Raw genomic sequence first — 24436 nt, 5'->3', positions numbered from 1 at the left:
GAGTGAAAAAAAAAAAGATTGGAAGGGATTGAATCGTAAAGTTGAAAAAAAGAATAAAAAAGTGTGCAAGGAATGGAGAAAGAGAGTTACTTTACCGTTGCCCCAAGTTTGAAAAGCTTTTTTGAAGATCCCCAAGTACAAAAATAGAGGTGTGACAAAAATAGTTGTTGTGACACAGGAAATTGTTATGAATGAGTAGAAAGCAACAATAGGAACAACATCCATTTAAAGCTGTAAACAAGCTCATTTCGGTGCATCGTGCCCTGTATCCGTTGTCTCGACCGCTCTGTAGCTCCTTAAATAAATTTATCCTCTCCTGTTTCTTTTAGTAAGATGCTGGCAAGGTCCCAGCGCCGTCGTTCGCCCACCGTTGCACGACCAGATATTACTGGATTGGTGCGGCGACAAAGAGTGGCAAAAACTTTGTTACTATCTCGGAGAAGACGTACCAAGAGCACCCTGAGAAGGCTGAGCAGTATCTAAGCTAAACATTCCATTTTTTTTCCTATAGCGTCTGCAAAGCAAAAGCCATTTTGAGCCCAGCGGTCAGCAGAGCCACATTCAAGCCAAGAAAAGCTTGAGTAGAGTCCTATTCAAGACAACATGTCCTATCTGGGGGATTAGCAACGTATATATAAATACGACTATGAAGCCTGAAACAATTCATCTATCCTTATATACAGATATGAATCAGCAAATTATACTGGAGCTCGGACAGAAAAGGGACGAACGGAAGAAACGTTTTGTCTGCAATCTATGCTCTCAATCGTTCAGTCGTGCACACAACCTAAAATCCCACAGGTTGATCCATTCAGACTCTAGGCCATACAAGGTATTCACAACGAGCAAAGCCATCTTTTCTTGCCACTAAACACTATCGTCCATTGCTGCATAGTGCGAAACGTGTGAACACAGATTTCGGCGAGTACACGATTTGAAGCGGCATCAAAAGTTGCACACCGGCGAGCGACCATTTGCTTGCAAAGTTTGCCGTCGATCTTTTGCCAGAATGGATGCTTTGCGGCGACACCACAATGCCAAAAATGGAGGCTGTCATGGATCTGCAAATGTATCTATTACTACAAATGGAGATCGAGCAGACGAAGTCCAGGAGATCAAGTTCAAGTTTCAGCATCCTAAAATGTCCATTTCTCTACTCAACTGAAGAAAGTGGAAACTTCCATCCAAATCTTCTGCATCCTCATATTAGTAGCGCCAGAAATAAGGAAAATGTCATCTGCAAGCCTTAGCGCAAAACTTTGATATCAACAAAAAGTGGATTCAATAGTTTAAACAGCAAGTCAGCAATTAGTTGTAAATAAACATGATTCTGAATATATGCATACAAACATGGCGGCTTGTAGCCAAAAGTATGAAGTGCCACGTAATATTTACGGATGCTTGAAATCTGTATTTTGTAAATGTCTTTTATATAGTCATTGATTGCAATCCTGGACTGCAAACGGATAAAATGTAGAATATGAATAGCAGATCCCGATTGCTATGTCACATGTTGGACGAAAAACATGGAAACTATAATATGATTATGTACCCAGTGGCATAAGTAGGAACAAATAGGGAATAGTCCTCCTAACAGGAGCGCATATTAAGAGGCTGTATCATGATAAACAGACAGCAACGATTCAGACATTGTATTATTATGACCCCACATACATCAGAAACATAATGTTGCAAAACCCCCGTAAGAAACTTGATGCGTATTCTCCAGGACCTGTTGCACGTCGATTGATAATACCGACGGAGGAGAGGAACCAACAGCCAACAGCACGGTGCTACGGATAAGAAAATGCAACAAACCTCGAAACGAGCCGAGTGCTTCCGCGTGGAAACATTCTAAATATTCTATATGTACGGTTTTTTGGACCAGAAGACGGATACATGTAGCTTTATTTACATAGCTGTAAGGTATGCGTACCTTTTGACAGGATAGAAATATGGACTGCGACGCTGACGCTGCATGCAAAATTCCTATTCAAACAACCTTACATGTCAGATATACAGTAGAGGTTTGCGAAGATAATTTGAACCCTGCTGTTCACAATTAACTTTTTAAGGTATCATTCGGTGTCCTGGAAACTGGAGACTTTTAATTTATTTCTTTAGGAGAAAGGAAAGGATAAATTACTGTACTTTGCACCATTTGTAAAGTTATTGCAAACTATCTTCTCCTGAAGACAAGACCTCTTCGCGAGGAAAAAGTATAAAAGCCGATAGCATCATTGCGGGTACTTCTCTCATCATTGATTTGACATATATTCTCACTGAAGTACCATGCGTACCACATTTGTTCTCTTTGCAAGTCTTGCTACCCTCATTGCATGCACACAAGCCATCCAGTTCAGCAACTCAGAGGCGGAACAAGCTGGTTTGTCTACCAATGCCAAAGGAGGAGAAATACTACCTGAAACTGGAAACAAGGAAGAACTCGAAAGGGTTGCTCTTTCGGATACAAACGCGCGTAGCAAGGTGACCCGATCAAATGCTTCCGGTGCAAGTTTAACAAAGCGAAATGAAGAATCCCAGGAAGAAGAGGAAAAGGAAGAGGAAACAGAAACAGCAACAACACAGAACAAGTCTACCAAATCCGAGGCTGACGAGGAAAGTCAAGACGAGGAATCAGCCTCAAAGCAGAGCACCACCAGGGAAGCCGAAGCCGAGACGGAGAAGAAGGCAGCTGAGGAAGCTTAAATTGATACTGATTATAAGCATCTTGAATCATCGCAGTGGCAATAAAATGTGCATTACAGTTTTCAAAATTTGCTTGTAATCTCGTTTTCTAAACGTCGTAAAAATTATGCTCATATATAAGCGACAATATATAACCAATTATGGCAAAATTTGAAAGCAAACCGAGAATGAGCACATGGCGTGATATTGGTTGAATTAAATGATATACAAAAGAAGAAATGGTAGGGGTAGTGAATGAAGAAAAGGTAAACGGTCATGAGGTGCTACATGGCGTATCATCATAAGCTCTGTTATGCACGCCAGTTCGCAGCAACCGCTAGGACCATTGGTCTATGAAACAATCATATAATCTACGACTCTGAACACTCGATCACGTAGGAAGCACATGGCCGGCAGCTTGAGCCTTCTTGGCCGTCAAAAAGCAAGATATTGGCAATCCCGGAACCGGAAATGGACGCCGGTTCATCCGGCGCCTGGAACCTCTCGGTAAAACGATCCGAATTTCCAGATACTGTTCTACGACGCGTACTATTCACAAATGATGCCAATATATTCAAAAGTTCATCTATGGTCTGCTCTTATCGGTTAGCAACAAGCGGTGGATGTGATAAGGATGGTTAACGGGGGGAAGATGGAAAGTATGTCTGGTTGGTCCTTTTTTGAAAATGCATTTGCAGCCAACAAGAACGAGCCATTTACTCTTGTGGATTAGCTTGAGCAGCCCACAACCGGCGCTGCATGCCAAATGCATCTGTGTAACAATGGATGGATCAAAGTTCTGTTCCCGTTTGTCATAGTAATTATGGCATCCCACCCCTTCCACTGGAAGCCATTGCTTGCAGAATCTGCTCTCGTTAGGGTGCTTGCTAAGTTTCTCCACCAACCTTTTCTAACCCAACGTGATATCCATCGAACATCAAATATTGAACAACCTGAAATCGGTGGAATCAACGGCTTCAAAATGGAACCGCCATCAGAAAGCTTCTAAACCGGAGTCAATTCCTTTCGTTTGTTTCATTGTCATCCGCTGTATCGCGGCGACGTTTATTAGAGCGTGCAAATGAATTCAATGTTGTCGGAAATAAATGAAGGAAAAGAAGGTGAAACGAGCATTTCAAAAGAAAATCGATATGCCATTTTCAGCCTTCGGATGATCAAGAGGCCTTTTTCGCCGATTTCGATTTTGATCCAGTGCCCATCACCTTGATCTCCTTGCCGGTGTAGACAGGATGTAACTGGCGTTCAATGTAGCTACTAAACGTGCTTCCGGGCGTTCCGAGAAATGTGTGGCCCTGTGCAGCGATGACGGCATCGACCATAGGAATAAGGTATGATTCCAGTTTTACCTTTTCCTCCGTCACTTGGATGCGTTTGAGATCATGCAAGTCGCTTGAAAAGTCAGATAAATCGAAAACGCAAGAGAATGTCGAGTATATCTTGCGCAAAAGAGGGTTGGTACGGGGGGAAGGCGCATCTGTTGCAATGTAGATAACTGTTTTGGAGAACCTTGCTGTGACGCTGTCGCGCGGTTTTTGACAGGAAAGTCTTAGCTGATCCGGCGGTTGCTCGCCCAAGTGCTTTGCCAAGGCTTCCTGAGGAGGGTGATTAACTTTTATAGGCTTCTCCAACTGTCCCTCAACCGGTTTGAAATCGCGTAGTTGTCGTACTTCGTATTCATCATTCTCTTGTCGATCTTGGTCGTGCTTGTAGTCTTCGTAGTACGCGACTTGATCGACCGCTAAATCAGTGAACTGGTCCACAAGGTTGTGGTACATATCATCAACATGGATGCTTGCGCGAACTTTAAATAGGCCATCTCCAACGCGGATATGCAGACCGACAAAATTGCCCACGCCGCCGAGCTTGTCCACAATCCGGGACGCCGTGTCCATCAGCGTTGGGTTTCGAAAGATCATTTGTGAGCGTAGCATTTTCAGTAGCTCTGCGTGTTGCTCTGTTTGTGCCAGCACTCGATACGTTCCAAAGACAGAACCAAAATGCAGGACACGTTCCTCGATGGCCTCCAAAGTTGCTAGATCAAGTCGGTTCACAAATTTGCCCAAGGGAGTTGGTGAATCCGGCTTGTCATATACACGAAAATCATATGGCGACATGTCCTTCATAAAGTAAATATCTTTCTGCTTGACGTTGAGGTTATCTTGGATCCATTCCCAGCTCAGATCTTCCCGAAATATGATACGGATATGCTGCTGAATTGTTGATAGATCGTAGAAGAACGTCCACGGCACGGCTGTCCATCGAAAATAGTTGAGACATTCGGCTGGTAACGGCGCATCTGACTCGATCTTTGGACAGTGTTCAAGTCCACGTTTTGTTTGCAACAAGAGTCTATCGTACATCTTTTCGAATCTGAGCCATGGCATGGCCGGGTTTCCCAGAAAGACGGAAGGAAGGACAAGTGTGCGATTCAGGTAGGAGGCTAGGAGAAAAGCATTTTCGAGTTCTATGCGTTGGTTGTGGAAGCCCGAATGTGGAAGGTAGGTGATGAATTTCTCGTCTGGTGTTGGTTGATGGAGTGCAAACGGGCTGGGGAACTCAACTGCGATCACGTCCGTATCTTGTATTGAGTGTGAAGTTGATGGTTCCGTGTAATCGTGCCTGAAATCTCGATCATCACTGTGACCGTACCTGATGACGAGGTACAACAAACCCAAGGCTATACAAAGCGCTGCAGCGACAAAACGCCTGTGGGAATGAGAAACCATTGAAGAGACAGGTCCAGACAAGGCTGTATTGTACTGCAAGAGATCAAGCGGTGCCCAACAATGATGCACAAATTTTTGGGTTCTTATCAGTTTTTCTGCACATGTACGCTTTTACAATACTTATTTCTTAGCTACATTAAACGAAAGCATTGCTACAGCATTTGACGTCTCTACAATGACATAGCTAGGATTGTGGTTAGTTTTGTATCCGCTTTTATACGTCTTCTCGTCCCGGTCAAACTGGAGGTCGGTAGAGTTGGCTGACGTGATTCCAGCTTTGTGAGCCTTCATCTCAAACATCCCTGAATGACTTGCAGGCTACACATATCAGGTTATACACCTTGGCTGTATGCAAGCTGTTATGAGTACTCGGATGCTTACCATCTGAACGAAAACAGGTGAATTGGAGGACTTGAACCTAGCAGCGACAATGGAGGATATCGTGTCGACCACGGCATTGAGCTCGCCATTAGATGTTTCAACGTTAATTTTATCTTGAGCATGGATGTGATCCGAGACAATTTGACCGTTAGTCGTCATGACCTGGACCGATTTTGCTGCAAGTATGGATATACTGACGCCACCATTTGTCGTCTGGATATCCGCGTTAGTCGCTGCTTGCAATTTGTTGGATGTGATTTTTCCACTCGTCGTTTTTACTTGAACAGAACCGTTGACGGATACGAGACCTCTCACGTTGATCTCTGCATTTGATGTTTCCAAGGTAATTGCGGAACGTGCTGCGATAACGTTGCCCGTGATCACTTCATCCCTCGCCTTGATCCATACTCATTCATTATCATCCAGTGCTTCAACTTTACCGACTTGGATTTCACCATTTGTAGTTGTCATTGTTACGAAGTCCTTTGCCCGTACGTGAGCATTTACAGTATTGATTTCTCCATTGATAGATTCCAATATTAAATGTTTGCCGGTCCAATCATCCTTTATAGCGATCATAGAATTTCTCGTTTTGATCTCTACAAACTCGATAGTTGAGTTTGACACGAGCTCCACTGTGGCATCAGTTGCTTCCAGCACAAGACTAGTGGCATTGTATGGCATGTAGATATACATTTCAGCGCGGATGCATTGGGACCAGGTAAAGAACTCTGTGCGAGAATCGTACTCAAACATAGTCTCAAGGTCCTGCTTCAGGCTATACTTTGCATTTCCGAGCGAGCCTTCTCGTCCGTAAGCGGTCAACTCTACGCGACCACCTTGATGCGGATCTTGAGCTTGCTGAATAATTACTCGACCTCGCGATAAGACGCCTTTCAAGGATACCCTGAGATCTTGAGTAACGTCGAAACTAATAGGTCTCGAGACAATCATATCAGGTCTGCACTCGGTAGGCCTCACTGCGAAGAAAATGTATATAAAAACAGACATGTAAACAAGGCGTATTTACTGCGCCTAGTCATGCGATACCAGCAATTGCAGCATTTTGGCCGGCATCCTCTTTTCCCCTTTTTTGGTATATTGGACGATGATAATTACCCGAGTAAGGGCTCTGCAGAGGTCATATGTTCTTCTTGCGGTGCTTCAAATGATGGAGATACTGTCATTGACAATTCGTGTTCTTCTTGATGTGCCATTGTTGGAGTAGCTAGTGACGGTTGTACTGGTAATGACTGCGACAGGAGTGACGATGATGAGGATGAAATTGGTTGCGAAGTATGGAGTCGAGAGTCTGTTGAATAGTCAGGAACATGATCGTGGTATCCCTCGTTGGCCTGAAGTAATTCTCATTGCTTAAATTCCCTGAAAGGCGGTTGGTAGATGGGTAAAAGAAAGATGGTTGAGATCGGCTAGAACTGGGCTCTGCGAGCTCTCTGTCCGTCGTCGTATGCTTTGTGCTTTCGATATCACTCAAACGTGGCGCTGAAGGGGTCTCGAACGGTTCGGTATGGACCGAGTTGTAGGGCGGTGGCAGATCTGATGCCTAAACTGTGAATACTATGGGTCATAAGATGATACTACGTGTCAACAAACCATCCAGTTCCTTTTGAGCCTCGTACTCCCAGTTATGACGACGGTGCGGAAACATTTTCAACGGAGAAAGGAAGACAAGAAGTTTAGAAATGCACTCAAGGTTTCGATGGCTTGTGTCACATTAGACTTGGCGGTCTCCGTTATTAAATTTGCAGCACAGACATCTCTTTCTTGGCTCATGTCCGAGCTTGGCAGCAGCATCTGTTAGTTATCTACTTCGTTTTTGCATCGAATATGTAAAAACAAATATCTTTTGTGGCTAACATATATTACAATGATCAAATGGTACCTAAGAGTCAATTGCAGATGCGTATAGGTTGTTACATGAATACTCAAAGAAGGAATAGAGCAGACGTCACCTTTCTCAATGTTACATGCGTAGATTGTTATCTACATGATTGGAGAGTGGGTAGGATAAAACAAAGTTTAGACAATTAGGACTCGTTTTTGATGCTACATGCATTCGTACAGCGGAATGAACCGAACTCTTCCCTTTTCGGAGATCGCACCAATGCTTAAGAATGGGCCATAAATAGAAGTAGGCAAAAATGCAAAAGTTCAAGACGCAATAGATATTCTTAATTTATTATATAATGAAGGAGAGCTCCGCTACGGAACCGCTCGTTACAAGGCTGGCGTGTCCAGGAACTCTGCTAGTTTTAAAACCGCGTTTGTGCTTCGTAGTCGAGACTACGAAATGTAAGTCATCGTTATCAGGAGCATTGACCTGTGTATCCCCTCCTGATACGTCAAGTTCCCCGGTGAAATACGAAGGCTATATATCGAGGTTACTACCATGCATAACGACTATTGCGTTGTACAACAAATTGACTTTAGCTTATCATTAGAACGCTTATGGGAGAATTTGACGTCCTGAAATTGGCGTGAATATCTGAGCTATGACTATCTACTGTGGCCCGAGTCTGGCTGTTGGATGTCTCAACATTCAGTTGCTCCTGAACTTGAATATGATCCAGATCAATCCGGCCGTTCGTTGTCTTAATTGATGCTGACGGAGCTGATATGAAATTCAAATGAATAGCATCGTTTGTGGTCGATGCAAGTATATTCGTTGCTGCACGAAGGTCCCGCAATGTAATCTTTCCATTCGTCGTCTTAGCGTGCAGTGCAGCCTTCAGTGAATTCACCTTCGTGATATCGATTTGACCGTTGGTCGATTCCAGCATAACGTTGGAGGCGGCTTCGATGGTTTGGCCTTGCAATTTGCCATTGCTTGTTTTGAGGTGCACTCTGCCATTTGCAATTGCTTCCACCCTTCCGAAGGCGATATTCCCGTTTGTTGTCGTGAGTGTCACAGATTCCAATGCTTCGATGCTAGAGTCTGCTGCGTCGATCTTTCCGTTTGTAGTTTCCAGCGTGAGTTGTTTGCCTTTCCAGTCCTTCTGGATATGTATCTTCGCATTCGTTGTCTTCAGATTTACATTATCGATATTCATCCTTCCAACAATCTCGACAGGTAAGTCCGTGGTGTCTAGTACTAAACTAGTGGCATTGAATGGCATGCTAATTTTCATATCAAGGTCAACGCATGGTAACCGGGACCATCCATTCATGGTGCAATGTTCATTGACGAAGTGATATTGAAAATGCGTTTCGATGCCGTGATCCACCTGCATTGAGGAGCTGTCGAGCACTTTTCGCGGTGTCTTTACAATTGCTTCGATTTTTCCTGCTAGCTAGGGATCCTGTACAGATTGGATCCTAATCTGGCCGCTTCTAAAAGGACCTCTTAGTGTAACCTTGAGGTCTTGCGAAAACTCGATATCGAGTGGTACGGTTACTAAATCAGCCAAGCTCTCGTCCGTGGCTCCAATGATGATTTGCGATAAAAGGAGTCCCAGCAGCAATGTAAGGAAATCAGCTTGCAACCGCAAAGAATACCACGTCGTCGACCTTTTTGCGTGTCATCCGAAGCAAATATGTATCCATTTCCATTATAGATTGGACGGGACGCAGCATGTTCCTGAGTTCGATGTGGCACTTGATGTTGCTGCGCAGGTGAGGAAATCGACGAGTAGTTTGGTATGTGCATGTCATTAGTAGCTGTAGGATTAACAAATGGAGCACCGGATACATTCTGTGGAGCAGATTGCTGTGAAGTCAAGTAGTAGTTTGGATACTGGTTTACGGAGCCGTAGGTTGGAGGCTTTGCACGCTCGATATCATTTAAATATGGTGCGGAAGGAGTTTCGTCAACGGCATGAGAAGACGCAGAATTGTAAGGTGGAGGTGAATCTATTGACAGTACATAATCTCGTAAGTCCTTCTTTTTTCTCTTTCTCGAAAATGGCATGCAGTATTCTTATCATGTATACAGACCGTTGTACTCGGCTTCTATTCGACTCTTACTGTTATCTGTGTGTTTTATGTTTGATAGCATAACAACAAAACTGAAAAGAGAGCCTTCCTGAGAAAATAGGCGCATTGAAAGACTTATAAATCATCCGACGACTCGTTACACAAGCATTTCCAAGAAACTTCTTGGTAACTTGGCAGGTAAAGGTTTGCTTAGATATTTTAACACGAATTCATTATCACGCATTGAAATTGAATGTATAGGACCTTCGTGAGCCCATATCCTGGGTGTAGATGCCAAGATAGCCTCAAGCTTGATGACCATCTGTCGAATTACGAGTAAGCATGTCATCATGGATTACAGTCGCTCAGTGAAGTGTACATAACTTCCTCAGATCCTTTTACTTTGTTACTTCTAGCTGTATAATTTGACAAAAAATTGTAAACTAGAGTATTGATTCAGCTGTTGTTTAGTCGAAGATATTACTGAGTAAAGTGTAACGCTCTGACTAGGTACAGTTACCCCTCTGTGTAGTGTTTCCAAGGAGATTAAACGAGAAATCATACAACAATATCGTCAGCTTTATATAATACTACTGCATACTATACAACGAAAAGGTATTGTATTATTTGGGGAAATGGGCTGCTGTATCAAAAGCAAGCTGGGCAGTGCTATTGTTTGTCTTGACGAAGACAGCACCTGGTCTGTCGCTGCGTTTGAAGCCTTGTTTGTGGCCTTGATCGTTGACTATGAACTTCAGTTCGTTTACATCCAAAATGACAATCTCAGCATCATCGCCAGTTACATCGAATCTGCCTTGAAAGTCGATAGGCTACGATGGATATATGTCAACAGTCAAACGCATACATACATCTCATGCATTGCTTGGTTCTCTTACCATATGCACGTTTGCTTTGGAAAATGATGTGATAAATGAGGCATATAGATCCGGTGATAGTGTTTCGACGCTGGCATTGAGCTTTCCAAATGAAGTTTCTGCGGTAATTCTATCAGCTACAAGAACTCTTCCGAGGTCAATGCCGCTGTTTGATGTTTTTACATCGATCCATAGACTTTTGAGATGCGAAACATTGATACTCGCGTTGGATGTAATCAGATCTATTTTTGACTGTGCTTGGATGTCTTGAGCCTCGATGTTCGAGTTTGAAGTCTGGATGTGCGCTGTGCCGTTCTGTGCAGAAATGTACGCTACATCAATTTTTGCATTTGATGTTTTCAATTTGAGAGATGAGCCGGCTCGCAGTTCTCTGCCTTCGATTTTCGCGTTTGATGTTCTAATATATAGACTGCCTCCTTCAGAGACGATGACCTTGTCCACTTTGATCTCTGCATTTGTCGTCGAATAGTCGACTGCTTCCTCTGCATAAATCCTTGCACGATCGGTGTTGATTGATGAATTGGTAGTCTCCAAACTTATTCGTTTGCCGTCCCAGTCATCCTTAATCTTGATGCTCTGGTTGCTAGTCCTCAAGTGTAGCACATCGAGACTTGTGCGTCTGTCCACCTCAATAGGCATGTTTGACGTATTGATTATCAAGCTATTGGCATGATATGGCATCTTGATCGTCATCTCAACGCGCGCCCCCCATGAGAAGAACCAAGCACTAGGAAACTTGATATCGAAAATTGTTTCTTGACCGCGATCCAGACGGTAAGTGGCTTTTTCCAAAACACGATCGGAAGCATCCACTGTTGTCTCGACGCAGCCAAATGACTCATGGCCATCTTGTTGGAGGATATTAATACGCCCACCATTAATGAAACCTCTTATAGTAATTGTCAGGTCTTGGGGAAACACAAACGACGGTGGTATCGATTGCCCGCTATTTCGTTGAGAGTCGCTGATATGTACAGGCTTGCATCATAATCAGTCCATTCAACTGTGTAGTCAAAATTCTGTGAAGGACAAACCTTTTTGCATGAAGCCCCGCAGCATCGGTTACGCCTTCGACTTTTGCTGGCTTCATATGACATACTACCAATGCTGCTTCCTGATCTCACTGGCGATGCATCGGGCACAGTGTCAGACCGTGAAGGTTGACAAGTTGGAAGATCATCAGGCGAACTTGGATGAGAAATCTTGGTATCATTATATCGAATATCGCTCAAATGCGGAGCAGTTGGTACGTTATAAAGAGAATTTGCTTCAGGTGGGGAGTACGGTGGCGGTAAATCTATATCAAATAATGTGTCTGTTTAACGATGCGTCTGTGGCAGTTAAGGGTATAACCGATGGTAAAGACTAACCATCAGGATCAGATTGTTGCTGGTCAAAACCTTTCCTTGAATTATCTGTAGGCTGCATTGTTCTGGAACGAGGAAAGAGGTGATGCATAAAAACCTGTGGAACAAAGCTTAAAAAGAAAAAGTGATGTTACACGGGTAGGCGCAGGCGTCTTGGCTGGTCTTGGCTGGTACAATGCAGCTCAGAATTCGAGCCATGCTAATATTTGGCTGGGTTATCTTTATGAATATGAGTCGCACCTCCCAAATTGAGTCGGCCAAGAGAACCTGGTTAGCTACAGTGGATACGGGTCAGCCATGGTTTCGAGTCAAAGGAATTCGAGGCACACCAAAAGAAAACGAGCCAGCTAGTCGAGTTGCCAAGAAGCAAGAAGCCAGTGAAAATGCAGAAGGCGTAAGCAATAAAATTCCATGTAGACACAAATGGATCTTCCTTTTGATTATATGGCGCCCAATTCAGATCTATGAGTTTGACAGTTTCCACTGTAGATACAGGTTTCATATCTTTATTGTTTTGCCATAGTTGAAGATGGTGGAAGCTTTATTGTGCTATCTTGTTCACAATTTAACCGCAGCAAATCGACAGTTTCCTTTACAAGTAGCTATGATGCCATTTGAAGTACACGAGCAAGGAGTTCACAATCAATTCTCACCTTAATTTGGACAAGCTGTTTGACAATCGGAAGGGCGTTCTTGAAGTTTTTTCACCTGCTTTGGCAGTGATAGCGGTTTTCTTTGGACAAGCGATTACATATAACCCGCAGGGGCATCCATTCGGAGTAATTGCAATGTCAAGCCTTTTAAAGAGTAATATGTATGGCTGAGTAATGCAAGTTGATTACCAGCTGTGATCAAGACCATGACTTTTAACTTTCGAGTGGTGGTTTGATCGTAAGTTACATGCTTAAGGTATGCGAGCATGTCCTGGGCGGTTTTCGGACCCTTAATTCCACCCTCCGTCAATGTTTTGGTATCTGTTTCCTTATTTTTTACAGGCTTGCTAGACTCTCCGCATCCAACATCCACATCATCATCCATGCGAATTAACAGGTCAACTGAAGGACCCACATGGATCCGTTGTATGCCATCGATACCAGCCAAAGTCTGACTATCGTTTAGGCGTTGCAAAGTGGCTAGAGATTTTGCTTCTGCGCTATATAAAGTGGTTGTGAGTTTTCGACGACGGAACAGTTTTGAGTCATATGCGTACGAACAAGGCAGCATCAGTTGGATCTTCACTCACTTTGATCCCATTGATGCTTCTGAGGTGAGAAAGGCGATCCAGGATAATGCGCACCAAATTTTGCAGACCTCCTTTAAAGGAGAAAGCCTTCATTTGTAGTGCGCTGAATATCGTGTCCATTGCTGGCAAAACAAGCCCCACTGTGACAGCGTGCTATCTGCAGAAATAAGAATGAAGTCATAAGGATACGTAATGCTTGGCATTCCCGCAGAGGAGACTACAGCTACTTTTTTAGCTTTTTGTTCAACTCGTATGGATCAAATATAATAGGGCCGATCCGACAGCAAAAGGATGGAATCCCCGCTTATTGTTTCATTTAGATTTGCAACTGTCTATTCCTTAATACGTACAAACTCGATCATAAGTTCACAGTGGTCAGTGTGAGGGAAAAGATCAATGGATACGGCACGCGTAGGCTTGAACGGCAATCCACGGAATCTATTAGATGTCGGTCGGCACAGACTATAAAAACACCAGTTAGTCATTAGTTCATTTTAACTCAAGGGAAACTATTCTCTACGTTACCTAATAAAGTTTTGCATAGCCTGGTTGGCATCACAGCTGATAAATACGACTCGCTGAATCTGAGGAGACTCTCGGACAGCGCGGATAACGCTACTGTGAACTCCATTTCTAGAGAAATCCTCCATTTAGCTTAGAGTTTTCCTAATCCATAGCTATGGCTGGAAGTACCTTGGTGGATCCAACACGGCTACAACATCTTCATTGCTTTCATTGGAGACAATATCGATCTTGTCTTCTACTTTGCTGGCATAATACGTGACGTTCGTGACATCTTAAAATATAAACGTTGAGCTGCTGTCACTGCATCCATGAAAGACAAGAATGTGTCAGATACTTACTGTTAAGTTCTGCATTTGCTTTGGCATCAACGATAGCATCAGGGACCATTTCAATACCAACAACACGATCTACAGACTTGGCCATAGTGATACCAATGGTTCCAGTACCGCAGCACAAATCCAACAATGTTGTTTTCTTGCTTGCATCAATGTTACACCATTCGGCACATTTCTTGTAAAGAAGTTCCGTTGCGGCAGTATTGATTTGGAAGAATGCACTGCTTGATATCCGGAAACTGTAGATGAAGGATACAGGCGATCAATTATACTTTTCTCATAAGAAGGAAAAGACTAATACTTAAACTTACCGACATCCAAGCAATTCTTCATAGACATAGCCGTCACCCAAAAGCACCTCTGTCTGGCCCTTGTCTGTCACTCCATTCGAGTCACCATTCCATACTTGCAAAAGAAGAGTGCTAACATTGATCCTTTCCGATTCAGGTTTATCCTTGAAGCTGCTCCAGTATGCAACAAGCTTCTCCTTTTCGGCCGCAAGTTGTTCATCAGTCATTTCAGCGGATTTAAGTTGAATCAAAATCAAAACTAATAGGAGGATGAAAAGCAGAATTAGACATCTACCAAATTCAGTAAAGGTCATCCCATAACTTACCATCTCCTGTTCGCTGTGCTTTGACCATCATCGTACGCCAAACACCGACTTTATCGACACGATCGTATACATCATAGTCTGATTCTCTAACGTAATCCTCCATGGCTTTAGCTATTCTTTTGGAGACATCCGGAACATGTAGACAGCTTTCAGGACTAAGGACGGATGTGATACCGTGACGGTACAATCCCAACAAAAATCCAACCGTACGCTCGCCATCAGGATTGCGGCCAATGGTAAACTCGCACTTGCTTCGATATCCATATACATCTGGAGAAGCAATCGGGTCGAGAACCTCGAACGGAAGGTCTGGACCTCTGTACACTGGTCAATAGCTGAACAATCTTCGCTTTACGTTCGTCAAATTCTTACTTTTGGAAGGCCCAAGCAATTTGCGCTTTCGCATTGTCGCTCAAGTCAGTCAATTGCGAAATTTTCCTCTTCAGCGTCGTGAGATGCTTCAATCCAATCTTGTGCTTCTTTTGCAGCTGCTTTTCATAAGGCATCTTATGCAGTGGCGTTACTTGATCCGCAAGTCGCTCGGCAGGTGGTCGCGTATCTTCCTGTTGGGCTTCGTCTGCAGTTCTCTTTTTACCTTGGAAACGCTTGCGGTATGCCTCTTCGGATATAGTAATATATTCAGTTGCGAGCTTTTGCTTCTTGAATTCTAATCCATTAAGTTTTTCCATGGCTTCTTTTGCAGCTTCTTCGGTCTATATACTCATGACAGTGAGCTCTAACCATTCGTACATGTAGATTAAGCTGCTGTTGAATATTAACTTCAAAGGTCAAAAATGCGTAATCCCAAGCGGGAGCTTTCTTGTGGCGTTTAAGTCCAAGCGAGGTGAATAACTTTTTGACGTTTGCGACTTCGTGCGTTGGCAGATTAAGCACTTTGACTCGGTGGATAATTTTATCGTTTGCTGCCTTTGACGCCTCGCCACCTACAGCCTCAGAAGTCTTGGAAGACATTGATTCTTCAGCTCTGACAGCTGTGGTGGCCTCGGATGTTGCAGGAGCTGTGTCATATGCCATCATTCGCCGGGCAATTGCAATGCTGTAATCTTGAACTAGTTTGAATTTGCTGGATCTTTCAAGTTGGATAGAAAGATTCTTACTTTTGAGTGTTCGTCCACTCTTTACGAGATTTTGAAACATATGCACAAGAAAGAGGCTTTCAATGCATCAAAGAGCAAAATTTGCATTTGCCGAAAATGGCAATTCTAGGGACTCGGCCACCGCCGGCGGGCCTAAACAGTCTGTGGCGAATAAGAGCAGTTAGTCAAAGAGAATGAAGAACCTGAACACATTTGGTCGCATAGAGAGTGATATTGAGCACCTCCAGAATTCATATGCAGTACGCCAGGAGCGCCTGTTGTACAAGGGCTCCATAGCTTTCCTCTGTATACCATCCTGGTGCATTTATCTGACTGCCGCATCGCCTAGTTAATAATCGACTATTCGCGTCGAATGCAAAACAAATTGTTACAGAATTACAGCAAAAATCATTCAACACGTTGTAAATAGTCGATATTGACAGGTAGAACCATGCCTCGTTAATTCCATTTATTGTTCCTTGAGGCAAACGTTTTGAAATGCTTTTATATAATATCTATGAGATACCAATGTAGCAACGAACAATGCGCAAGCACTCTTTTCGTTGTTTGCACGCACTTATTTAAGAGCGAGCTACAACCACATTATTATCAAAACGCTGTTTTCGTTACACGTGGTTTACACTTCGCCAAGGCGTTTTCGAGCCTACGAAGTCGCAGACTTCTTTTTTTTTTAAAGTTTTCCTTACTCGTACTTACTCGTACCATGCAACTATGTCAGAAGGAATGAAAAGAGAGAGAGATGGAAAATTATCCTATAAACACATAGAGGACGCCGGAAATGAATAGGTTTATGTAGCTGAATGGCCGAGGTGGGTTCAGGAACGTTTCAAAGAAACTCAAGTTACAAAAAAATATGCCCGAGTTCTCTGTCGATTTGTGCAACCTAAAGATGATGAGTGTTGGAAAGACTTGCTACAATGGAGCATACTTTCTCCAGAGGAATGTAAGTTACGGCGACGATAGTAAGTTCACTTCGACCGTTCGACTCAAAGTACGACAAAGATGATGAAGTCACAATATGGTTATTTTCAACGGCATTTCCTTGGCAACCATCACAAAGATTGGCCTAGACAAAGAAGTATGGAAATCTGTTCCAGATTCAGGTAGCATACGGGCCTTTCCACTGAGGCCTCGAGGGGATTGCGCAGCGTATACGATGTTTACAGATTATAACTTCGATGGAGTAACTAACAATATCGAAGCGGATCACAAAAAGAAGTCTGTCTTAGGCGGTCTCCTCAGTATCGACCTCGTCAATACAGTCCTAGAACAAAGGAAAGTTGCAACTGATTGGAGCCTGATCTTTGTGAACAAATGGACTTTACGTTTGCGCAACTCACCCGTTGAGAAAAGGATACAAGAGGAAACCAGTTGGATCCTTATATTGACATAGTGGGAGATGATATGATACCGAGTAATCCAATATGAAATTGATACAGACAAAGGGAGATAAATTGCTCGATAATATGTATACAATCCATTAAAAAGTACGACTTTGATATATAAACGAGAGCTTGGATATGTCCAGACGAGCTCTAAGAAACCTATTATCCTTTGAGAGATGGATCAACTAGGATTAACTGATTGCTCGCGGGATGACTGTGGACCTTTTGCCGGAATCTCATCTTCCTTAAGCAATCGTGCAGACATCCTTACTGATGTACACTATCCCTATTCCGGAAGGCTTGCAATCTTCATCCGGTCGTTTCGATATCTCGTTAAATTTGTTATCGTCCAATAGACCTCCTGTGGCAACAATTTGTCCGCTACCGTCTTCAATTATTGAAGCATGCAAGTTGATAAGTGTCGTGGACAGAATAATAAGATCATAAATAAAAGATCTAAAAAATGCTGACTCTGGTCTTCCCGGGTAAACTGTCATCAACAGACAAACTCCTTTCGAAATATTTGATAAACCGATCATTAGTATAAATAGCCTTGGTCTGTAGATAGAAATCAGGTGGTTCTGTTCTTCAGAATTAAAAAGATCGGATACAGTCTCACTGTACTCTTATTGTCCGTTTTATAGTGTATTGTCCACAAAACATCACAATAAGTATACTACTCTGTTCATTTGACTTTCGTATTCGCCTACATTTTCATCATGCATTTACCGTCTTTATCTTGACGGCTTTCAATGATGATTGCATTCATCTATAACCTCGAGCAAACGCTAGACAATCAGATTGTCATATAACTTCAACCAACATCGAGAGGTTTATGAACATAGTATAATTTATGATCTGATAAATTATAGAAAACTGAATATGTTGAAAAAGAACATTTTCACAAATTTCAGAGCATAGTTTGTGACTCTGATGAAGCGATAGTGTGACGCTGTAGATAAAGTAATGCATGCGGTTGTTTCTCTTCATTGTGCAGAGCGGGAGTTGCTCAGTTCGTTCGGCTATTGCCAAGATTTTGTGTAACTCCAAAACATATCAAGTGGGTTTTCGGGCCATGGGAAGCTGATTCCTTCTTCTTCCAGTTGAGTAATGCTTCCGTATCGTCGCCATGCTGAGGAACTCAAGCAGCAGGAGGAAATTGAAACGAATGGTTTGTCATTTGATATTGACAATTTGAGTGACAGATATTCACAGTTCATTAGATTCCCCGCCACCATACAGTTCAGTTTCAGTGCAAGTCGAAATGCCATCTGACACTCCTTCAGCTCCACCCTTAAGTGACATCGAAGGCAATAAACCTGCAACAGACGAACATACGACGGCTACAAGCTCCAGTAATTCTCGCCCATCCTTTTTCTATCCATCTCCTAACCGACCTTCAGTGAATATACCCGATGCTCAGCCTGCAATCCCTGGAAGAAACGGTAATGCCCGGATCCCTGCTTACGCAACAGATTCTCCACCATCCACGCCGTCAATACACCACATACAACCACCACCACCAATTGCGTTTGAAAGACAGGAATCAGAAGATGAGGAAGAATATCAGGAGCACCATGAATTGCTACCATCGACATATTCATCAAATCAGCCGCCGTCACCGCAGGAACAGCATACAGTCCGCAATGAAACAGCACTCTCAGTTATCCCAGACAATCCGAAACACAAGAAGCGAAGATGTCTACATCGGTGCTGCTATTTCCTGTGTTGTTGCTGTTGCCTCTCTGGTCTCAGCAGGCGCGGTAAAATTATCTTAATTACATGCTTGCTTGTGCTCTTTTCGGCGAGGATTTACGTCGGATACGCATCAAGAAAAGTCGAATGCAGGCCGGATGAGATCGTATCGGTACCAATTTCCTTCAATGTTTCCCATAATCTAAGGGTGAACTTAGGAGGTCGCGTTTCAGGCGGCCGCATTGTTGTTCGGCAGCTCGAAGATCCAAATCAAAGCGGCTCTGTCGAGGCGACAATTTATGCGAGAGAACGTTCATTGCAGTTGGCAAAATATGATTTAACGCAAGACGACGAAACTACTTTTGAGTACCGTTTTAAAACCGACCCCTGGACCTGGTTTACATGCATCCGCGCTGAAATATATATCAACCTACCTCGCAATGCTACCAGTCTCGTGCTGGAAACAGCCGCAACGCCCGTGGAGATACTTTCCAAAATGAGTGTCGATGTTATGCAGATCAAAACGAGAAATTCTAGGATCCAGCTGAAGAATGACTGGTCCGGCAAGCAACTATTGCTGGATTCAAGAAATGGAGCAATTAATACCGTGAACACCAGTATACGAGCCCAAGAATCTGTGACAATGGAGACCAGTGATGGAGAGATACACGTTGGACACGTCGAATCCGGAAATGGCGTCGTACATATCAGAACAAGAAATGATATGATTACAGGCGATTTCATCCAAGCAGAAACTGTGGTCACATTGGAAACAAGCAATGCAGAAATCAATGTTGATGATGTTGTTTCTGTTCAAGATGCAGTCTTAGTAAAGACTACAAACGGAAGAATCAGATCGAATAGTGTCCGAGCAGCGAACACAATCGATGTTATGACTATGAATGGTGCCGTCCGTTTAACAACCATTGCAGCGCGGTCTGTGCAGATCATAACTAGTTCAGGACAACTTGATTTAAATCACATTGATGCCCAAGAAAAGATAAACGTTGAAACATCCAATGGCGAGCTCAACGCTACGGTGGATACGATGCCGCAGATTCTTACGGCACGTTTTAAGACTTCAAACTCACCCATCTTTGTACATATGGTAAGTGATCGACATAGACATATGCTGTTTGATTTAAAATCGATGACTGATATAGATGTTACCCTTAGCCTGCAAACTATACTGGTTCATTCGACATAAAAGCCCACAAAGTGCATGTCTCTGCATCACATGCAACGGATCTTCAGTTTACAACCGATGAAAAAGATCAGAAACAAGGTTACAAGACCAATCCAAATCCGAGCTATATTATAGTAGAAACAAATAACGGTATGGGCGAACTTTCCTTTGATGTTCATAATAATGAATTGTGATCTACATATATTTAAAATCATGCATTTCTCGTCTCTGTGTAAATGCGACCTGTCAAATCACGTATTATTCCCGAGATTGCCAAAGCAAATTCGTTGGAGTAACAGGTTCCCAGATGAGCAAAATGTAGAATATGGGCGTCAAATACAATCTTTGCCAACGTAGAAGACTGATGTTTCATTGTAACAACGTCTGCCATTGATGGAGCTGATAAATTATCGATAATCCTCGCGATTCTCCAGTTCTATCTCTGGTTGCCATCGATTTTCGATATCTAATCAATAATAAAAATAACAGTTTTCACGAAATATCAGAGGCAAACAGCCCTGTTAGCTTCAGGCACAAAGTTTAAATACGAGATACTTCAACTCAACATTGGAGGCAGTGACATTGAAAGGCAATCCATCAAAATTCATCCCAGTCTGACTCAAGAGCCTGGTTCGGAAAAACATTTCGGGGTCTCCACGCAAGATTTCACATGTCAACAACGCAGGATCGCATTCATTTAGTGAAGTAGTAATTTACAAAGAGGCCAAGTACAAGGAACCAACGACGGTGGACCCGAGAACGACGTAGCCAGTGGTGTAAACGCTCTTGATATCAATGAATTTGGTAGCGTCCCAAACCTACACTTAATTTTCAGTAAAATGCACAGTCTTCCGAAAACATCCGCGTAACTAACCAAGTGTCTGATACCGTTCAAGCAGTGGAAGACAAAGGGAAAAGCGATGGTGGTTTTAGCAGCAACTTTGGCAGCAACGGGAGCGGCAGCAACGCTGGATACCAAAGCAGCAGAATCAATAGTGTAACCGAATGCAGGGGCAGCAAGGTATGCAAGAGCACCCAGATAGAAAGCTTACAACCACATATTAGAATCTTTATCTGTACCGCTTCCATGTCCATACTTACCACCACCGACGGCCACGCCAGTGATTCTGTGTGCGGCAGACAAGTACCAAGTGATCTGGGGCTGGTAGATCGACAAGTGTGGGGAAATAGGGCGAACCTTACGCTGTTGACGCAACAACTCGGACTCGGCGGCAGGCGACTGTTCCTGAACGGCACGCGAAGCGTTGAAATGTCTGTAATTTCGAGTTGTAAATTATTAGAAACACGATTGCTGGAGGTACGCGCGAAGAGTAACTTGCCTGATACCAATTGGTGCACCCATAGCACCCTTGAACACAGCAGTGCGTGTGGCTGGGTCTAGCAATACATGAATCAAGACGTCCAAATGACATTATCGCCGGTTCCTAATGCTTACTTTGTGCGACCGTTTTCAGCATTTGAGTAGCAAGCATTTTGTCAAGAGTGGGGAGGGCGGCTCTGTTTATTTACAGGGAAGAGGGAACGTCTACGGGTACGTATTTCGGAGTCGAATTTCAACACCTCGAATAATTGCACAGATATGCGCTTCTTTGCGTGGTCCGAAAATATCTGGAGTCAGGATCGAGTTTGAGGATGAAATTGTTCACGTTATTACAGCCCAAAACAAAGGAAGTGAATAAATGATTGATGTCCTCGTCACATAGAAGCTGTTTTGAGTTAAAGTTACCGGTCTCCATGCACAGTCGCAATACTCTTCGTGTCTTTGTACAGCCAACGATATTCCTCCCAAATATCTAGATAGAAGATCGAATAGAATACATAGGCTGATATCAGATAGCTAAAAGATCTTAACTGAGTATGTTATTATACGTACTACTCCTCAACGCTCAAACTCGGCACATTCTTTAAAGATCTATACTTTGTGTCCTGCCAAATAGAAATAAAAAAGTGAAAAGTCGGAAGGGTTGGAAGTCTTTTACCAGCAGTTGAGCTACTTCTGGGCATCCACCAATTGGATGCAGTACATGACCTTCCGTATCAACACATGCCAGCCTGTTTCGACCTCTGTCACCGGATTCAGCAATGCACCTGTATCGTTTCTTCCCTATTAATTCAAATAATAACCCGGTTAGAAAATGACTGTTGTTCAATACTTTCTTATGATGACAATTATGTTCTTCATCGCTGTATAGCTGGTTAGGTCTGTGTCGTCGTATGGATACATCGAGATCGTTTTTGAACTCATGGACAAAATGCATAACGAGTATATGTCGACGAAGCTGTAGTTTGACAAAATTCTATTGAAGAAATGCACATAAATTATGAAGGATCTTCAAGCTTCTGACCAGCTCTGTCGCCGAACGTCTCTCCCACTCTTCTTTCATTTAGTCCAGAGGTCATACACATCAGCCTAGAGCTTTCTCGTCCATCACTCATTTCCTCTATGCCCAAGAAGATCATTAAAGCCTTATACCTATATCACTTAGTGTATGTATATTATTCGTCATGACTATTCTAGAAAGATTGACTACAGCAATTCTGGATTGAGTTGTGTGCTCTCGGCTTGCAATTGTTTAGAAATTAACTCCGAAAATACGCAGCCGTCGACTTTCCCTTGTTTTCCTGGTAAACAGAGCCGCTCGCAACGAATACAAAACCATCTCTCTCTTCCACCCAGACAGAGTTGACTGATTGATTAACAATGAGCAACAAGGAAGCAGATCTACCAAACTATACAAATGCAAACCCAGATTCATCGACATCAGTGACTGGAAATCCTCCGCAAGAAAATATCAAAGAAGAGACGCCCAACGACAAAACTGCCACTCCAGATCAGTCTCAACCGTCTAGCCAAGAGAACAGCAATGCAGCCCAACTTCAAAAATTCCTTGCATCACCTCTGCACTGCAAGCTTTTTGTGCAAAAGTTCAACAGTCCAACTGACTATGAGTATCGTAAAGCGGAGATTCTCTGGGCACGAGAGACTAAAGCAGATCCTCCCGGACTCGAGTACTATGTCCATTATGTGGAATTTAATAAGCGTCTCGATGAATGGGTGCCGTTTTCGAGACTCGATTTTACTAAAGAAATCGAATTCCCTAAACCCGAACCGAAGAAATCAAAAGGCCGAGACAACACAGCGACCCCACCACCGTCCAAGAAACAAGGAACCAGCACACCTATGAGAGCTGGTACGCCGCTCGCTGGGCAAAAGAGAAAAGCAGCTGAAGAATTGGACCGCGAGGCGCGGCGTAGTCGAGGTCCTACACCTTCACAAGACGATAAAGAGAATGCACAAGTCGTGATAGGCGGCGAAGATGAGGACGGCGAAGTAACGGAAATGATCGAGGAGCCAAATCCCCAAGAGACGTTCTCCAAGCAACAGGAAATCGAAAAATTACGAACATCTGGTTCAATGACTCAGTGCGTTAGCGAAATCGCACGCGTGAAGAATCTCAACAAGATACAAATGGGCAAGCACGAAGTAGAGGCCTGGTACTTTGCACCATATCCACAGGAATATGCATACTGCGATACCTTATACATTTGCGAGTTCTGCCTCTCCTACTATGCATCCCACAAGCAGCTTGAACGTCACAGAACCCGATGCCAACTGCAGCACCCGCCCGGCAACGAAATTTATCGCCACGAAGAGGTCTCCTTCTTTGAAATTGATGGTCGCAAACAAAAGACATGGTGTCGAAACTTGTGTCTGCTTTCCAAGCTTTTCCTTGATCACAAAACTCTTTACTATGACGTCGATCCGTTCTTATTCTATTGCATGACTGTGCGTGATGAACTGGGATGCCATTTAATTGGATATTTCTCCAAGGAAAAGGAATCAAGCGAAAACTACAATGTTGCTTGTATTTTGACACTACCACAGTACCAGAGACTTGGTTACGGCAAGCTGTTGATCCAATTTTCATATGAACTCTCGAAAGCAGAAGGACGAACAGGATCACCAGAGAAACCGCTTTCTGATCTTGGATTGTTGTCCTACCGTGCATATTGGACTGAAACGATCGTTGGCTACCTGCTGTCGACACAGGAAGAAGTAACAATCGAGGAAATTTCACAGAAAACATCCATCACTCCGCAAGACATCTTGCACACTCTACAGAACATCGGCGCACTCAAGTATTACCGTGGTCAGCATATCATCTGTCTTGGTGACAAAGTTATTGAGCAGTGGGAACGGAGCCAAAAGAAGCGCAAGAGAGTTATCGTCCCCGAAAAGCTCGACTGGAAACCCATTCACTTCACACCCTCACAACTTCGCTTCCTGTAGTTAATCACA

The 24436-nt window shown here is 43.3% G+C and overlaps 12 protein-coding genes across 12 annotated transcripts; 5 read left to right on the top strand and 7 right to left on the bottom strand.

The window, feature by feature from the left end:
- Nucleotides 1-646: 646 nt before the first annotated feature.
- On the top strand, nucleotides 647-1165 carry VTP01DRAFT_831 (uncharacterized protein; the record flags this gene model as incomplete). The annotated part of the gene is made up of 2 exons (XM_069387417.1): nucleotides 647-832; nucleotides 896-1165. The coding sequence occupies 2 exons, from the start codon at nucleotides 647-649 to the stop codon at nucleotides 1163-1165; spliced, it is 456 nt and encodes a 151-aa protein (XP_069245251.1).
- A 1127-nt stretch (nucleotides 1166-2292) lies between these two features.
- On the top strand, nucleotides 2293-3697 carry VTP01DRAFT_830 (uncharacterized protein; the record flags this gene model as incomplete). The annotated part of the gene is made up of 3 exons (XM_069387406.1): nucleotides 2293-2691; nucleotides 3088-3195; nucleotides 3422-3697. The coding sequence occupies 3 exons, from the start codon at nucleotides 2293-2295 to the stop codon at nucleotides 3695-3697; spliced, it is 783 nt and encodes a 260-aa protein (XP_069245250.1).
- A 166-nt stretch (nucleotides 3698-3863) lies between these two features.
- On the bottom strand, nucleotides 3864-5435 carry VTP01DRAFT_829 (uncharacterized protein; the record flags this gene model as incomplete). Its single annotated transcript, XM_069387394.1, has 1 exon — nucleotides 3864-5435. The coding sequence occupies one exon, from the start codon at nucleotides 5433-5435 to the stop codon at nucleotides 3864-3866; it is 1572 nt and encodes a 523-aa protein (XP_069245249.1).
- A 120-nt stretch (nucleotides 5436-5555) lies between these two features.
- On the bottom strand, nucleotides 5556-7485 carry VTP01DRAFT_828 (uncharacterized protein; the record flags this gene model as incomplete). The annotated part of the gene is made up of 6 exons (XM_069387383.1): nucleotides 5556-5753; nucleotides 5817-6175; nucleotides 6257-6747; nucleotides 6936-7128; nucleotides 7254-7373; nucleotides 7431-7485. The coding sequence occupies 6 exons, from the start codon at nucleotides 7483-7485 to the stop codon at nucleotides 5556-5558; spliced, it is 1416 nt and encodes a 471-aa protein (XP_069245248.1).
- A 778-nt stretch (nucleotides 7486-8263) lies between these two features.
- Nucleotides 8264-10101, bottom strand: VTP01DRAFT_827 (uncharacterized protein; the record flags this gene model as incomplete). Its single annotated transcript, XM_069387372.1, has 4 exons — nucleotides 8264-9127; nucleotides 9191-9344; nucleotides 9404-9686; nucleotides 10014-10101. The coding sequence occupies 4 exons, from the start codon at nucleotides 10099-10101 to the stop codon at nucleotides 8264-8266; spliced, it is 1389 nt and encodes a 462-aa protein (XP_069245247.1).
- A 271-nt stretch (nucleotides 10102-10372) lies between these two features.
- On the bottom strand, nucleotides 10373-12073 carry VTP01DRAFT_826 (uncharacterized protein; the record flags this gene model as incomplete). Its single annotated transcript, XM_069387361.1, has 4 exons — nucleotides 10373-10579; nucleotides 10646-11623; nucleotides 11680-11942; nucleotides 12016-12073. The coding sequence occupies 4 exons, from the start codon at nucleotides 12071-12073 to the stop codon at nucleotides 10373-10375; spliced, it is 1506 nt and encodes a 501-aa protein (XP_069245246.1).
- A 210-nt stretch (nucleotides 12074-12283) lies between these two features.
- Nucleotides 12284-13266, bottom strand: VTP01DRAFT_825 (uncharacterized protein; the record flags this gene model as incomplete). Its single annotated transcript, XM_069387350.1, has 3 exons — nucleotides 12284-12474; nucleotides 12855-13165; nucleotides 13256-13266. 3 exons carry the CDS (start codon nucleotides 13264-13266, stop codon nucleotides 12284-12286), a joined length of 513 nt encoding a protein of 170 aa, XP_069245245.1.
- A 321-nt stretch (nucleotides 13267-13587) lies between these two features.
- VTP01DRAFT_824 (uncharacterized protein) lies at nucleotides 13588-15889 on the bottom strand (the record flags this gene model as incomplete). The annotated part of the gene is made up of 9 exons (XM_069387339.1): nucleotides 13588-13717; nucleotides 13781-13888; nucleotides 13949-14051; nucleotides 14119-14354; nucleotides 14427-14664; nucleotides 14732-15048; nucleotides 15104-15444; nucleotides 15512-15795; nucleotides 15850-15889. 9 exons carry the CDS (start codon nucleotides 15887-15889, stop codon nucleotides 13588-13590), a joined length of 1797 nt encoding a protein of 598 aa, XP_069245244.1.
- Nucleotides 15890-16867: 978 nt separating this feature from the next.
- Nucleotides 16868-17242, top strand: VTP01DRAFT_823 (uncharacterized protein; the record flags this gene model as incomplete). Its single annotated transcript, XM_069387328.1, has 2 exons — nucleotides 16868-16952; nucleotides 17016-17242. 2 exons carry the CDS (start codon nucleotides 16868-16870, stop codon nucleotides 17240-17242), a joined length of 312 nt encoding a protein of 103 aa, XP_069245243.1.
- A 1102-nt stretch (nucleotides 17243-18344) lies between these two features.
- VTP01DRAFT_822 (uncharacterized protein) lies at nucleotides 18345-20309 on the top strand (the record flags this gene model as incomplete). Its single annotated transcript, XM_069387317.1, has 3 exons — nucleotides 18345-18405; nucleotides 18458-20037; nucleotides 20106-20309. 3 exons carry the CDS (start codon nucleotides 18345-18347, stop codon nucleotides 20307-20309), a joined length of 1845 nt encoding a protein of 614 aa, XP_069245242.1.
- A 519-nt stretch (nucleotides 20310-20828) lies between these two features.
- VTP01DRAFT_821 (uncharacterized protein) lies at nucleotides 20829-21608 on the bottom strand (the record flags this gene model as incomplete). Its single annotated transcript, XM_069387306.1, has 5 exons — nucleotides 20829-20933; nucleotides 20990-21162; nucleotides 21217-21389; nucleotides 21456-21513; nucleotides 21572-21608. 5 exons carry the CDS (start codon nucleotides 21606-21608, stop codon nucleotides 20829-20831), a joined length of 546 nt encoding a protein of 181 aa, XP_069245241.1.
- Nucleotides 21609-22837: 1229 nt separating this feature from the next.
- Nucleotides 22838-24427, top strand: VTP01DRAFT_820 (uncharacterized protein; the record flags this gene model as incomplete). Its single annotated transcript, XM_069387295.1, has 1 exon — nucleotides 22838-24427. The coding sequence occupies one exon, from the start codon at nucleotides 22838-22840 to the stop codon at nucleotides 24425-24427; it is 1590 nt and encodes a 529-aa protein (XP_069245240.1).
- Nucleotides 24428-24436: the final 9 nt, after the last annotated feature.

This window comes from Rhizomucor pusillus (genome assembly GCF_041956525.1).
Source record: "Rhizomucor pusillus strain CBS 183.67 unplaced genomic scaffold VTP01scaffold_1, whole genome shotgun sequence".
Lineage (NCBI taxonomy): Eukaryota > Fungi > Mucoromycota > Mucoromycetes > Mucorales > Lichtheimiaceae > Rhizomucor > Rhizomucor pusillus.
This window is presented reverse-complemented; position numbering and strand designations above follow the sequence as displayed.